The sequence below is a fragment of the Spea bombifrons genome, chromosome 7, assembly GCF_027358695.1.
Source record: "Spea bombifrons isolate aSpeBom1 chromosome 7, aSpeBom1.2.pri, whole genome shotgun sequence".
Taxonomy (NCBI): Eukaryota; Metazoa; Chordata; class Amphibia; order Anura; family Pelobatidae; genus Spea; species Spea bombifrons.
In genome coordinates, this window is record NC_071093.1 from 14,825,316 (window position 1) to 14,840,149 (window position 14,834).

A 14,834-nucleotide genomic window follows, 5' to 3' on the forward strand; every position below is an offset into this window, starting at 1 on the left:
CAACTTCCTTAGACACACCGGGCTGCCACCAGTGTGCTGTCAAAGAAAGAAAGGCATGCTGGGCGCTAGGTGCACTCCACAAATCTGTAGTGAAATGAACACACTGACCAGCAGCCTTGGAAAGCTCCTCTTTCACTGCTGCAACACAGGACCGATACAGCGAGGGGACAATGTTCCTGCTGAAAGTGGAACGTGACGGAACTGTGTATTGTGGAGCCACAGCCGCCATCAATTGTTTGAAAGGCTCCCCTTCAATCATGGAGAAGGATGCCCCTCCAACAGCAATGAACTGACCAATAAGTCGCGTTACTTTATTGGCCTGCTGTTTGGGCATCGTTCTCTTGGAGTGGAATGCCCCAAATTCTTCCAGGGTGGGCTGGGCATGCAGTGCTCCAACCTGCCTTGGTCTCTGGCTGCCAGCACTAGTTGCTGCTGCTGCTGCTGCTGCTGCTATTGGCTCAGAAGAAGAAGCTGTTGGGGTTTTTCCACGGCCACCAGCTATGCTGCCTGCACTAAGTTTTACCTCTGCATCTTTCCCCAATAGCACAGCGTTGTGTTGAGTGCTGAGGTGATGCTTCATGCTAGCACTGGTAAAATGGCCAGACACTTTCCCTCTGCTTATTAGCTTCCCACAATGTTTGCACTTTCCATAGCGCCCTTCTTCAACATTTTCAAAGTGCTCCCAAATTGGGGCGCGCATAGCCTTGGAGTGTGCCTTGGGTGCTGCTCTTACTGCTCGGGGTGGATGAACAGAGGCAGAACTAGTGGTGGTGGGACTGGTGGTAACAGTACTGGCCATAGTGGGACTGCTAATTGCTTTAGATTTGCTAGGTTTTGCTGCTGCTGCTGGTGGTGGTGATGGTGATGATCGTAGCGGAGAAGGTGGAGGCTCAGGGGAAAATTGTGCACTAGTCATTTGGACACTGCTCCCTGAGGAATCTGATTCCTGACCACTCATCTCCTCTACTTCCTCTGGCTCATAGTCTAGCTCTTCATTAGCCAGATCGAATGGAATTCCTGCTAGGCTGGAGCTAAGACTGATATCGTCGTGAGACTCGTGACTAGTAGTAGTGCGAGCAGGAAGAATAGACTCTGCACTTGGCCTCTCAGTCTCAGGCTCCTCTGCTACCTCGCTAGGTGGAGTTCCACTATGTGTAGCCCTCTCTCTAACTGTCTTTACAAAAATTTTGTAAGGACTTGGTGGCTTGCTAGAGGTACTAGGAGGACATGGCGTGGCGGTACCAGTGGGAACAGTAGGCGCAGCACTAGTGGTGGTAGAGGCGGTAGAGGTGGGGGTGGTGGTGGTGGTTTTCCCTACAAAGGAATGAGATCGCTTTGGTTTGGGACCCCTCTGAGTCTTGCTGCTAATTTGGCTCTGCTTGGTACCTTGCATGCTGCTGGTGGATGGGGAAGATGCTGCTTGGGGCAAAAGGCACTTCTTTTTAGTCACTGGGCTGGTACTACTTGTGCTACCCTTTAACTTTGAACGTGCTTCTGGTGCTTTAGGCTTTCCGTAAAAAACCATAGAGCTTGTGGGCCTAGCCGCACTACTACTGCCTGCTTTTGGTGCCTTTCCTTTACTTGATGATCCTTCAAGCAATGCTTCCCCAAATGATAAGCGAGAGCTTGGCCTACTTGGCCGACTAGACTGACGCAAAGGCTGCATCTTAGAACTGGTGGTGGTGCTGGTGGTGGTGCTGGTGGTGGTGGTGGTAGATGGAGCTTGTCCCTCCTTAGTCCCAAAAGGAGGATCCATTTCAAATTTTGTGTTGTGTGTGTAGTGTAGTGTAGTGTAGTGTAGTGTAGTGTTTAAAAAACTATAAAAAAAAAATAAAAAAATAAAAATAAAAAAAAGGAAAAACGAATTAAAGACAAAAAAATTAGAGGAAGTTCTCTTCAGTGCTACTGCTTAAAAAGTAAAACTATGCACTACTGCACTGTGCTGTGTGCAATCTGCCAAAATCCTAAAGTTATTTAAATTATTAACTCAAGATTAACTATTTAATAACTAGCAGTATTTTATTTTTAATTTGAATTTACACGGGCCTAAGAGCTTAGCCTACTACTATGCTAGCCTAAAGCTATATTTCCTTACTATAAGTCTACCTCTAGGCAGACGCTCTCAAACCCACTAAGCTAAAGTGAGGTTAAATCAGATTCAGTATATGATTTATTAATTAATATTAAGTTATATAATATTAATAGATTAGAACTAATTTACTTATATATTATGTATTATAGATAGAAGAATATAGATTATGAATTAGAATTTAGAATTAGAATTACTTATATTATAGATTATGAATTAGAATATTATTATTTATAATATATTATAGATTAAGATTAAAGAAGATTAGAATTATTTTAGTACTACAGCTAGTAGCTTGAAGCTTTGCTTAGTACAGCTCGTCACAGTCAATTTTTCTTGAAAAGAATTAGAAATAAAATAAAATGTCACAGCAAAACAGTTATCTTCACTGCTTGCTGCACTCACTAGCCCAACAAGTTCACTTCACTGATGGACTGAGGTGAGCAAAACACTAAGGGTACTTTTAATAAAATTGAAATAAAATGTAAAATAAATGAGAAAATCTTTGCAAAACAGTTAACGTCACTGCTTGCTGATCAAAAAAAAACACAGCACTTATGCGGCTGCACTCACTAGCCCAACAAGTTCACTTCACTGATGGACTGAGGTGAGCAAAACAAATGAAATAAAATGAAAGATTAATTAAGAAAAATTGACTTGGTCTCTTACTGTTGCTAAAACAAAGCACAAACTATAGAGCTGCAGCACCAGTACTAATAAGATTAGCTGAACTATACGCTAGTAGTAATTAATTAATATTATTACTTTTATTTATAGCTAATTTAATTAACTATTAAGATAAGAAAGAATTAGAGAATTATTGATATTACTGATTTTAGATTAGACACTAGTAGATGTTCTGAATGTCTACAGTACACTCTACACTAGTATACTATTACTAACTATAACTGACAAATATATATATTTTATAATGAATTCAATTATTAATTATATTAATTAATATTACTGATTTTAAATTAGACACTAGTAGATGAATGTCTACAGTACACTCTACACTAGTATACTATAGTATATATATATATATGACTGACAAATATATATATATATATATTATAATGAACTATTAAATTATAGATTCTATTAAATTGTAATTTATAAATTCTATTTAATTTATTTAAGCAGGACAGGCAATAGGCACTAGTGCCAGCCCAGGGCAAGGGCACCCCAGTGCCACTGAGGCACTGGGTGCACTGTCAACTCAACAGCACTTACACTAAAGTTGATGACAAATTAATTTTAAAAAAATTAAATTAATCAAATTATTATTATTAAATTAATTATATTAAGTAGCACTGAAGTGAGGATGAAGTACACTGTGAGAAAGGCTTACCAGTCTCACACAGAACAGAACAATCTCTCTCTGTAACGCTCGGATGCAGCACAGCAGTGTTGCCAAAGCAGTCACAGCGAAAAATGAATGGATCTCTCAGGCAAGCTCTGGTCTTATAAAGGCGCCTTCAGAATTCAAAAAACAGCAGCACAGGCATTGGACGAGACCCTTAGCGTTACGTCACAAGAGTGAGCTGATTGGACAGACGAGGATCAGCTCACTCCTGTTTGAAATTTTGGCGGTTGCGCGGCAAAAACGAAGACGATCACGAAGAATCTTCGATTCTTCGTGATTGTGAGTCTTCGTCTTCGCCTACGGTTTGCCGGCACTGTATTCTGTTCTACGTTCCTTCGGAACGAACAAAAAAACGGCCTCTTCGTGCTCGTTTTCATGTTCGCCCGAAGACGAATGCACAAGTCTAGTGACAACTGCATATATTTGGGCAAGGGGACTGTCTTAACCAATACTACCACAAGCCAAAAGCAATATCTTTAAGCTTTGTGAAACTAATAATTAAATGAAGCACAATGTCTGTAAATAAGTCTGATCTGAGGCATGCATGTTTACTCCACTTACAGCCTCATTCATGATGCAATTATTTACTATGGGGAATTCAGCCTAGAGCCAGTTACATAAGTAGGTTAAAAGATCATTAATAAGACTAATACAAGCATAAAACACATCTATAAGAATTTAGTTGGGTGTTAACTTTGCATATGCCTAATTTTGATTATGGGACCAAAATTGAAACAATTGATCCATTATTGATTTAGTCAGTGCCCTGTCTGTGTATGTGTACCAAATCGACAGCTTATATTTTTGTATTTTTCATGTTTTAAAGTCTGAATCGAACACATGTCTCAGTAAGACCAGGAGCTGAATGAGAATTTTGCTGAAACCTAACCAACCCAGCGATCCCTCTTCAATGTTGGTAAAAACAGGTCCAGGTTTTAATTGTTTCCAAAGGTACCTTTTTAGTAGTTTCTTCAATTCCAAGTAAGCAAAACCAGTTGCAGAAGAGAAGGGCTTGATATACCCTGGGTGCAACAGCTGGCCAAGGCAAACAATGACAATATTGGGTTTAGCTTTAATAGTTGTCTGAGTACACTAAAATAATGGGGGGAAACACATTCATATGTCTATAAGATAGTTAATAGAAATTGAAATAGACTTGCTTGTTTAATTAAAATTTAAACTTACACAACATTTTGTATTTCTCATACAACTTTACTTTCTTGAATAGTTCCTTTAAAACTAAAGATAACAAATTCCATAAATGTAGAACACATCTCTTATGTGTTAATATTAGGAAAATCATGCACAAAATTGGCCAAATTGAGGCCATACAACAAAATATCATACAGCGTATGTTGTAGACCCATGTATGTTTCACCCATCACTTATGATATTTATCATCATGTGTACCCACTGCCCCAACATACATTTGACATCCTAGAGTACCCATGATAGGATGAACACTTCGAGTTTTGTAAATTCTACACTTGCCAGCTCAGTCTCCCTGTGATCAAGCTAATGTGACTTGCACTTGCTATACAGATTTAAAGTCTAGTAAAATATATGATTTTCCCAGAGATCCATTGCAGCCCTAACTATATGGTATTTACTCCATACCATTACTGACCCCACACAACTGCAATATGATATAGTTGAAATATGTATATGTATGTGTGTGTGTGTATATATATTTATATCTATATCTATCTATTTATCTATATATAGATAGATAGATAGATAGATAGATAGATAGATAGATAGATAGATAGATAGATATAGATATTTATATATTTATATAAACACGCCACAAAGAAGTTACAGGCAATCTTCTTTATATTAGACCATATGTGCAATAGTTTTTTGTATAACTAATAATGCACTCAAGCTAAACTTGGCTGATATAAGTAAAATAAATGCCCCAGGTAACATTGTTTTGCTTTAACTGTAGACTGGGTGATTGCACCTGCCCAATTAGACTGATGGCGGAAGACATTACAATGAAACTAATACTTTTTCTGCTGCAAGTTAGGATCCTAATGTCCTTCATATTCATTATTAGCAGAAATTAGGCACATTTTGTAAAAGGAGAGATACATTACAGAGTAAAACAGTAGGTGGATCTTGCTGCTTTAAGCTGATTACAATTTTCAATGCAGAAAAAAGTATTAAGCTTTCAGTTCATAGAAAGCCTACCTTTGACCAGCTGGAACCGTTAAAAATATATTTTTTTAATACAATCATTGCTCAAAGTAAATAATTTACTTATTATTTATATCCCCATTATTTTGATGATGAATGAGAATAACCCATTAAACCCCTTTTTAACTAAGGGAGCAGGAATATATTAAAAAGTTCTACCGCCATCATATTGGTAAGAACAAGTCAAACCTCACATCATTGTAAGTGGAATACATCTATTGCTTAGAAAATCGTGCAAAATAGAATTAGAAAAGAGAAGAACTACAAACAGCTACATCGATATCTTGTAGTAAACAATAGATTATAAGGTCCAATAGTGCAATTTCTTCTTTGATGCTCCAACGCTGTAAATCTCAGTACAGAGGTCCACTAAGTTTTACATACAATTTTCCATTAGTCTAACTATGCAATTGTCTTGAGTTGCTGTTTTTATTGGCATTCTGTGCAACAGGAGCTTTGCTTTTTCTTGGACGCTGGAGTTTCTGATCCCAGCGCTAAAGTAAAGGAGAAAAAAAAAAGATTAAATCTATGTTTTTCTGTACTTATGGACAGTTAGAACAGGTCACGTTAATATTCTAACACAAACGTAACCAATAATAGTTTAATATATTTAGAACACATTGTAAGTATATAGTGTTATTCATTTTGGCTAAGGTTTGCCTAAATTTTTTTGGGGTAAAGCTGATGCCGACCATCAGAACTCTCATATAGAGGTGTAAACTATCAGTGCTTTGACCTATCTCTGGATCTTTCAGGAGTTTATTCAAAAGAGTTGAGTAAAATTGGCAGATAAATAGAGTTGCTCAGACCAACGTGTGTATTCAGTAATGCAATTCTCCTGCCAATTCCACTCTTAAATCCCTTTCAGTTGCAATGGATAGAATACCAGCTACTCACATGCTATCAAGCAACATAGAGTAGAAAAATATCTCAAACTGAACAACCGTGACTCGGGACATGACTCGGGACATGACTCGGGACAGTAGAAAGCACGTTGACCCAAAAATTCAACAAATCAAACGCATCAAACAACACAACAACTGGGGTGCCCAAATTGATGGATATCATTCATAGGATTAAATAAATAAAGTAAGATTTTAAGGCTTTTTGAGCCAAGTCCATCATTAAGTATATTGCGCCATACTTGTATACAGTAGATAAGCTCTAAATTTGGAGCAATCAATACGATTATGATGTAGCTTTAAGATGAGTAGGTCTGCTTCATAACAATTATGTTTCATTACCTCTGCCTTATAATATTAATCACCAATCTCGTAGAATTTTCTTTTCCCCTGTGATGTCTGTTCCAGACTTACCTTAATTTTGTTAGCAAGACGTTCCCTCCACTTTTCAGCCACAGATCCTTCGACCAAAAGGAGTCTATTACAAAAAAGATATAATATCCTTGATTAAAATAATGAAGTATGAATGGTCAATAATTAAAATATAGAAATTTCACTCTCAAATTCAGCTGTACATGAAAGTGGTATTTGCAAGTACCTTTTAGTGGTCCAACATTTTTCATACAACATCTGGAGTCAGCTATGTTTTCACAATGAAAGGTACTGCAAACTTTTCCAAGAGTCAAATTGTTATGAAGTTCTTCACTAAGCAGATATTATTTTTTTCTAATTTTTATTTTCCGGTTTAAAAATGTAGTCCTTTTTGTTTTCGATAATATAAAATGTGTAGCATGTGAATGCTGTGCAAGAATCTAAAGGTTAAATTCTAAGTAAAAGGTTTATACTGGTTTGGGGGGGAAAACTGCCCGTTCCTTTCAAATTAACAAGTGGACATGAAATAAATTTTTATTCACTAAAGCGGGAATAGTCAGGAGGCTTTTGGGTTTAACTCCTTCACTTCACTATTCATTTTGAAGGCCCAAAAATAGCACATTTCTCCAGCAAGAAGAGCTGATCTGGGCTTGTATATATTGTGTATATATTGTGTGTATCTTAATGTGAAGAAACCTCACTGACTTAACTATACAGAGACAGCCAAGCTTTTACTGAAGCAAAAGCTTGGCAGGAGTTGGCTCTTCACATTGTACAGTGAATTGGACAAGCTGAAATGCCCTTAAGTGATTTTTTTTGTTTCAAATCTTATTGGTTAAGCAGATAATTTTCAATTAGCCATGGTTTTTAAAACAAATTTTCTAAGCTGCGCTAAGTGATAGTTTTGGCAAATTCTGGATGCCCTATGGATAATTCATAGCACAGTTGCTATGGTTATATTTGCATGCATTCATTTTAAGATTTCAAACATATTTTCGGATTGCAAAATACACATAAATTGAATTGGAATCAAATTTTAGATAGTTATTGAAGAATAAATAAGAATCTAACAATGGGAGTACCTTGTACGTTCCTTGTCTTCATAACCCATTATTATATATTCCTGGTTGACCACAAGCTGCGGGCACAAGCAGCCTGAGTTGGTATAAAGTGTTACTGTATCTTTAGGAATGTTGACGAGTGAGGACTTGATAATCTCTTTCACTTCAACGACGACCGTGACATCGTGGCATTTCACTTTGACTTCTTTAACTTTTGCTCGAATTACTTGGAAGAGAAAGAGTTTCAGCATTGAGCAGGAATAAAAGCATCTATACATAGATAACTGGATATTGTTTTAGCTCGCAATACATATTAACACAATGCTTGATATGAACTCAAATGTTTCTGCAATGCTAGATTTTTAAATATTTTTTGCCATTAGAAATGCGCAATGCAATAATTATAATGTACTTTTCAGCATTATAATCATGCAAAAAATGTATTGGAAAAAGCATTTAGTAAGAAAATAGATTTCTCAGATTTCTGTTATGTACAATTAAATATCCAAATAATAATTTATTCAGTCTGAGTAGGAAACATGCTATATATAAGAGTACATATGTAATATATATTACTCAGATGCTCAATTCAAAATTTACTGTGTTTAATGTACCCATCTGGGGTGATCTTTTATAAATTTGGTCGCACACTGTCTACCCTTGGTGTGTGCAGGATTACAGTTAAACAACATGACACATACATATCATTGACGAAGCACATCTATTATTTGATACTTACCATAATTGTAATTATTTTTAAGATAGGTCTTTTGAGATACTTTCATGGGCTTGCATTTACAATGCTCTGCAGAATAAAATATTAAAACAAAGGTTATTAGGCATAAACAAACTCTAATCTGCTCAAGCTTCTCCCCCCTTATACCAAATGGGTAGTCTAAAGCTATAATGTTGCCATTACGCTCTTTGCAATTCCAAGTGAACCTTGAAATTAATACCTAGGGGTAACTGTGGATATTTAGGGCCACTTGTTACAAGAAAATCAAAGTTTTTTTCATAACACTTAATAGCATATTACTGCATTACTGTTCACATACTAGAAATAACAACATTTCCCTCGCCTTTGTGACTTTTGCCTTTAGAAAATAAATGTAGCATACAGAACATTCAACTGTGTTGTTGGGAAATAAATATTTTAAACCTATATTGGGCACGGTGATAATTCAACGTATGCAAGCAAAGAGACGACCAAGCTCTGAATCAAATGTAAATATTATGGGCATTTATCAGCTGTAACAGTTGTGTTCACTCACATTTATTTAGCTGAGTAGACATGCCATGATTTGCAAATCATTTGCACAGGATTTTTTGTTTGTTTGGGGTTTTTTTTGTCTTTTACTGTATTTTCTCAACACTTTTTAAGACTTTATATTCACGAACTTTGCAGCTGATTAAAATTCTCTCAATGCTAACAGCATGTCTATAGAACTGTTTCCACGGATACTCTGCCAACATTTTCACATTACTTTAACCCTCTGACAGATCAATTCACAACTATCCAACCTTAAATTATATGTCTGGCGTTGCACCGTAACTAACAGATATTAATGGGACTTACTGGGTAAGACCATGCCACTAAAAAAAAACATGTCTTCAAAATGTATGTAAATACATAAATTGACACTTAAAAACTATAACGCAGCAAGAATACATAACTAGATTTACAATAAAATGCAAACACATTGTGGGAACTGATTCATGTTCACCTGCTGCCTCTTTGGACAGCAATTTATTTTCTATTGCCATAAAAAATTGAAAATAAGATAAGTTGACTACTCCAACTTAAAAAAAAATTAATGCATCTAGTATAAAACAGATTCTAAATAACAAAATGGCTGTACCATAATAATAACCCATTTCTCCTTATGCATATTTTGCATTAAAAAGACTGTTATATTAAAACAATACATTACAGGAACAGTTCTCATTTTGATACATATCTGTTCCTTTAATTTTAATAAAAGGGCCCAAGCTCTGCAGAGCGTTTCCACTGATTGAGGTTGTAATATGATGTCTAATTTTAGAGACAACTTTATTCATCGCCTTGTTTACACAGCAAAATTCCAAATATCCCAACTGCAAAGTATCTCATGTGGTCTCTGACTTTACAGTGCAAGATCCAGTTCGTTTTAACTAAAAAAAACAATATGGCTGCCCTGACCAATCACATTTTGCTGGTTTTACTTTTATACCTCAAAAGATTGTAACATCAGTGACTAAAAACAACCGGGGTAAGGAAATGCAGCACATTTTCTGTATGCTCATTTTGCATAATTTAAGTTGACGTACAAAACATAACATTATTAGAACCAGAATCGTTTCTCAGAATTTTATTGACGTGTTTCTCAGAAGGTCATATAATGGTATAGCACCACGGATTTATACTACATATAAAAAGCAGGCTGTTTGGGCCACACATATTTGGGTACCGGTTCATGCAGGTTTTCATGCCAAATTACCAAAAATGGGTACAATGTTTAACCTGCAAGTATGTAGAAATGAATGAACAAAGAGAGCATTATAAACGCATAAAAAAAAAAGTTTATATTGGATGGAAACTGTAATCCTGGATTTCTGCTGCTCTGGATTTCAGACCACTTCCTTTCCCCATCATGAAAATTGCAGTCTCAGATTTAGTGAGACGTCATCTGAATAATATCTCAAGGCTGCTCTGTTTTGACCTTGTAGCAATCTACGTTGCCAAATTATGTGTGATATAATCCTAGCAATTTCATTGGGCTGATGAAGTATTATCTTCCCTGCTTGTAGAACAGATTTATTTTCAAGGGGCTGTTCAAAATTAACCTAAGAAGCTCTAGAAATGTTAGTTAAAAATAACTATTAATGTTTTGCTTCTGTTATATACTATTGAATGTATAAAAAATTATTAATTACGGTATAAATGAACAATATAAAAATGAAAGTTCATGTTTGGAGTCTTTCAGAGAGTAGGAAAGATTTCCCTTTTTTATCACACCATTTTTATCACTTTGCTGGAATGAGAAGGTATCTAACATCTAATATAAAAATCAGCAATAAGGCAAAGACTGTTTACTCGATGTGTTTTGAAGCGACCTGGACAAAAAAAAATAGAACTTCATTTCTTGCACTATAGCTGTTATAAAAAGCATTACATTATGATAAGGATATTAATAACAATAATAATAAAACAACAAAACAAACTTACCACTTGCAGCTCCACCACAATTTCCATTATTTGCATCCATGGGAAAGTCTGGCATTGGGTCTTAGAGAAATAAACACATAAAAAGTTTAGAACTCCATGTATAATTTATACTCTACAACGTCAGATTTATCACTTCAAAATCATTTAAAAAGGCATCCGATTATATAAGAACACAGGAGTCATGCGGACGCTAAAGGAAAAGTGATGTACAGCATATTCCTAAATACAGCAAATTATTTTAGCCCTTCATCTTCTAGTACGAGGCTAAAACTCCACATTCAAGCTGTGCTTGGGTAGTGAATGAGTTGCATAAATCCTTCAGGATGCCTGTGAGGTCCAGATGGTTCTTTCATTCAATCTATCTTAGGTGTTAAAAAGGGAGCTAGTTCCCCATAACCACTTGTAACACAAGTAGCCAGAAAATATGGTCCAGGAGTTAAAAACGTTATTATTATTATTATCTTTTATTTATATACCGCCAAAAATTCTGACAGAAAACTAGCATAATGAAATGCATTGCCGTAACCACTGTGGGGAAGACACCCGTGCACCTCCTTGTGTTTCCCTCCAATTCCAGAAGCAGATGTTACATCAATGTGGGGCACAACCTCTGGCCTTCCCAGGGCACCAGGACCCCTAGTTAACAGCTCTGCTGAAATGTGAGGTGTAGGATTTGGTAAATGTGGAACATCTGCTTTATGTTCAGTTGAGGTTTGTAAGAGCACCACCAAAAAATGGGATGGCAACAAAGTGCACTGTTAATATGGCGTTCACTGGGCTTAAAAAAAAAACTTGCAGTATTGACTGCACAATGTGCTTCGACCACTTTAATAAAGGTTCCACAGTAACCTATGCTATGCTGGTGGCCTGTCTAGCTTAGGTACAGCTTTTTTTTGGTTTGCACATATTAGTAATAAAACACCAACTAATTATACTTGTTTCCTTCTTCGGAAGAAATATATAAAATGCAATGGGCTGGATAGTTTTTGAGTAAGCCTTTTCAGCTCCTGACGTATCCAACAGGTGGCTCCCCAACTACATCTACCCTTAAAACATGCAATGTATGGTTGAAAACAATGGCAGCTGAACTGCCATTGATTTCAATGGGAAGCTCTACAGTGCATCTACAGAAGGCAGCGATGTATTCTGGCCTTGGCTAACTACGCTCCACTATCAAATAACTGGAGCGACAGGAGCTCAGGATCCCAGGTGTTCAACTGCTCCACAAGCAAGTTGGAGAAATCAGAGTTCTGCCAGAACATACAAATATACAAATATTGGAGGACTAAAAGTTTCAAATATTTCAGTTTATTGTATTCAGTTAAAAAATTTATTTTTAAAAAACTTATAATACCAGGAATCTTAGTACCTTTGCTTTGCCAAGACAAACAAAGTTCAACAGGTAGAAAGGCTTCTATAGAAACTTTTTATGATGGAATATGTTTTTTGTCAGCACAAAATATCCTACTTCTACAAACTATCAATGGGTATGCTTTAATACAATAAAGCGATACAGTTACTGATTAAAATCAAAACAAGATAATCTGTCCCACAAAATAAGCCAAAAATGAAAGTGTTGGTCACAATCATTTAATGGGTTAATAAATTGAATATTCGTGTCAGTAAAATGGAAACACAATTGCTGCTCTTCAGAGCCAACTGTCCCTTAACTAGCAACAGATTTGTCACACAGTGGCGGTATCCTATTCTCCTTCCAGCCAAGTAAATCAGACCCTTTTGTGGTCCTTCCTTTCTATTCAAGAAACCTCTAGGTCCGGCAAACAAAGACTCTTGGCTGACACTGTGTATTAGGCTAAATAGCTCATCAGGACTAATTATGCAACCAATGTCTGCCAGACTATGGACAATGCAGAAAGGAACTTTCCATTAGGATTCAGCCGGAGCTTTCAATCATTTCAAGGATTACTAAAAAAAAAAGAATTTACAGAAAAAAACCATATGCAATTTATGACATTGGCCCACACCTGTAACCACTGGCCACTGAGAGGTGGCATTTGGAATTGCAAAAATGAGCCTCTTTACAGGGATGTCTATTAATGCTCAAAGATAAAGTGGAGTAAAGCCACAGCCGCTGCAGAACCTCTTAAACGCAGGTCATCAATCACATTCATTGTGATTACAATTACATTTGAAGAAACCGAATGCTGATTGCAAGGGTCCACCAAGCCAGGTGAATTAATGATGTTCAGTCTAATATCTGGACAGTAAAACGCATGTGAAAATGTTGTACATATTGTGAGGTTTTGTGTTTGTTTTGTTTCTGGTTTATAATGGTTTATAATATAATATATAATATAATATATAATATGGTTTATAATGTTACTACTCACCCGTTCCTTGTTCCACGGTGATGATGGCTTCGGGGGAGATGCAGACCCCTCGATCATAGACCGGCAGCTCTTCGCATGCCAGGTTTTCTGGCCACCTATGTCCAAATCGCTGCATAATCGGTTCGCAGCCGGTCCTGGCCCTTTCGCACACCGATTTGCACGGTTTAATTGGCTCGTGCTGAAAATCGATGGTACAAATCGGGGCATACATGGCACAGAGGAAGAAGAGCAGGTCCTTGCTGCAATCAACTTTAAGCAGGCCTTCAAATTGCTCGAACGCCAGGATGGCATTAGCCTGGGTGCTGTGGTGAAGGTGGTTGGGCATTTTAGTCATGTTCCAGGGCATGGGTTTGCACATGGGGATCTTTACCGGCTCACAAGATGCACCTTGTGTCCTGGGAAAGGAGATGAAGAAGATCCCCAAAACTGCCAAAAGAGATCCTGACCCAAACTCCCCTGCAGGATTCATCCTTGAGCTTCTCCTTCAACAAAAAATGGAACTACACCTAGCTTTTTAACTAAAAAGTAATAATCTGGGTCTCAGATCTTAAAAATATGCAGTTTACAAAAAAAAGAACTATACAATAATTGGCTTGGTAAAGCATTAACTATTTACAGTCTGTCATCACCAGCCATACTGATGGGAAAATCTTGTTACTTTTTGGAGGTTTTTTGGAAGGAAAAAGTAAAATGAAATTGTAGAAAATGAGTTTTTTAAGATTAATCCGTGTGGCTGCCTATTCACCTCTGCCAGGATTTCTGTGAAAGTGTCCCTTGTTCTTCCTTCTCCAGAGCAGAAGTATGAAATAAATGTGTCAGGGAGCCCTTGCCCCTTTTTACCTCCCACCTCTCACTGTGCATTCACAGCCCCTCCCCTGTGCCTTCCTCAGCCCTCCCCCTATCTATCATGGGGGGGGGGTTGTGGAGTTGACTACTTTCTTTTTTTTTCTGCACCACACTCCAAATTCTGCAAACCTCCCAGCTAACACTTAAACTTCCCCAAAGAAAACTGCAAATAAATCAAGCACTGATGTGTTTGGAAAAGGATCTCACTTGGAAAACCAGATGCATTTGTTACTGTAAACTAAAAGTCATTAGGAAATCCTTTTTCTGTGGGCACCAAACTGCTGTCACATTGTATAAACCAGATCAGTAAACGGCATACAAAGAAATCCTAAACAAAATCCACCTGTTTGCATGAAGCCCTTTTTTCATTCGAATTTTAGATTCAAGGATTGCATTTTACAGCAGTTTATGTTTTAATTTCAAGTGGGATGTTTCTTACAAAT

The 14,834-nt window shown here is 36.9% G+C and overlaps 1 protein-coding gene across 1 annotated transcript; it reads right to left on the reverse strand.

The window, feature by feature from the left end:
• Positions 1–5,852: 5,852 nt before the first annotated feature.
• Positions 5,853–14,014, reverse strand: FRZB (frizzled related protein). The gene is made up of 6 exons (XM_053471796.1): positions 13,546–14,014; positions 11,195–11,254; positions 8,729–8,794; positions 8,011–8,215; positions 6,971–7,034; positions 5,853–6,148 (listed from the first exon to the last, which is right to left on the reverse strand). Exons 1-6 carry the CDS (start codon positions 14,012–14,014, stop codon positions 6,053–6,055), a joined length of 960 nt encoding a protein of 319 aa, XP_053327771.1. The 3' UTR covers positions 5,853–6,052.
• Between the last annotated feature and the right edge of the window lie 820 nt (positions 14,015–14,834).

Excerpts from the sequence above, each read along its gene's own strand:
- FRZB (XM_053471796.1), bottom strand. The coding sequence starts at position 14,014 with ATGAATCCTGCAGGGGAGTTTGGGTCAGGATCTCTTTTGGCAGTTTTG. Across the intron at positions 7,035-8,010 it reads GAAGACAAGGAACGTACAAG|ACTCCTTTTGGTCGAAGGAT; the intron begins GTACTCCCATTG and ends TTTTTGTAATAG. Across the intron at positions 6,149-6,970 it reads GTCTTGCTAACAAAATTAAG|CGCTGGGATCAGAAACTCCA; the intron begins GTAAGTCTGGAA and ends CCTTTACTTTAG.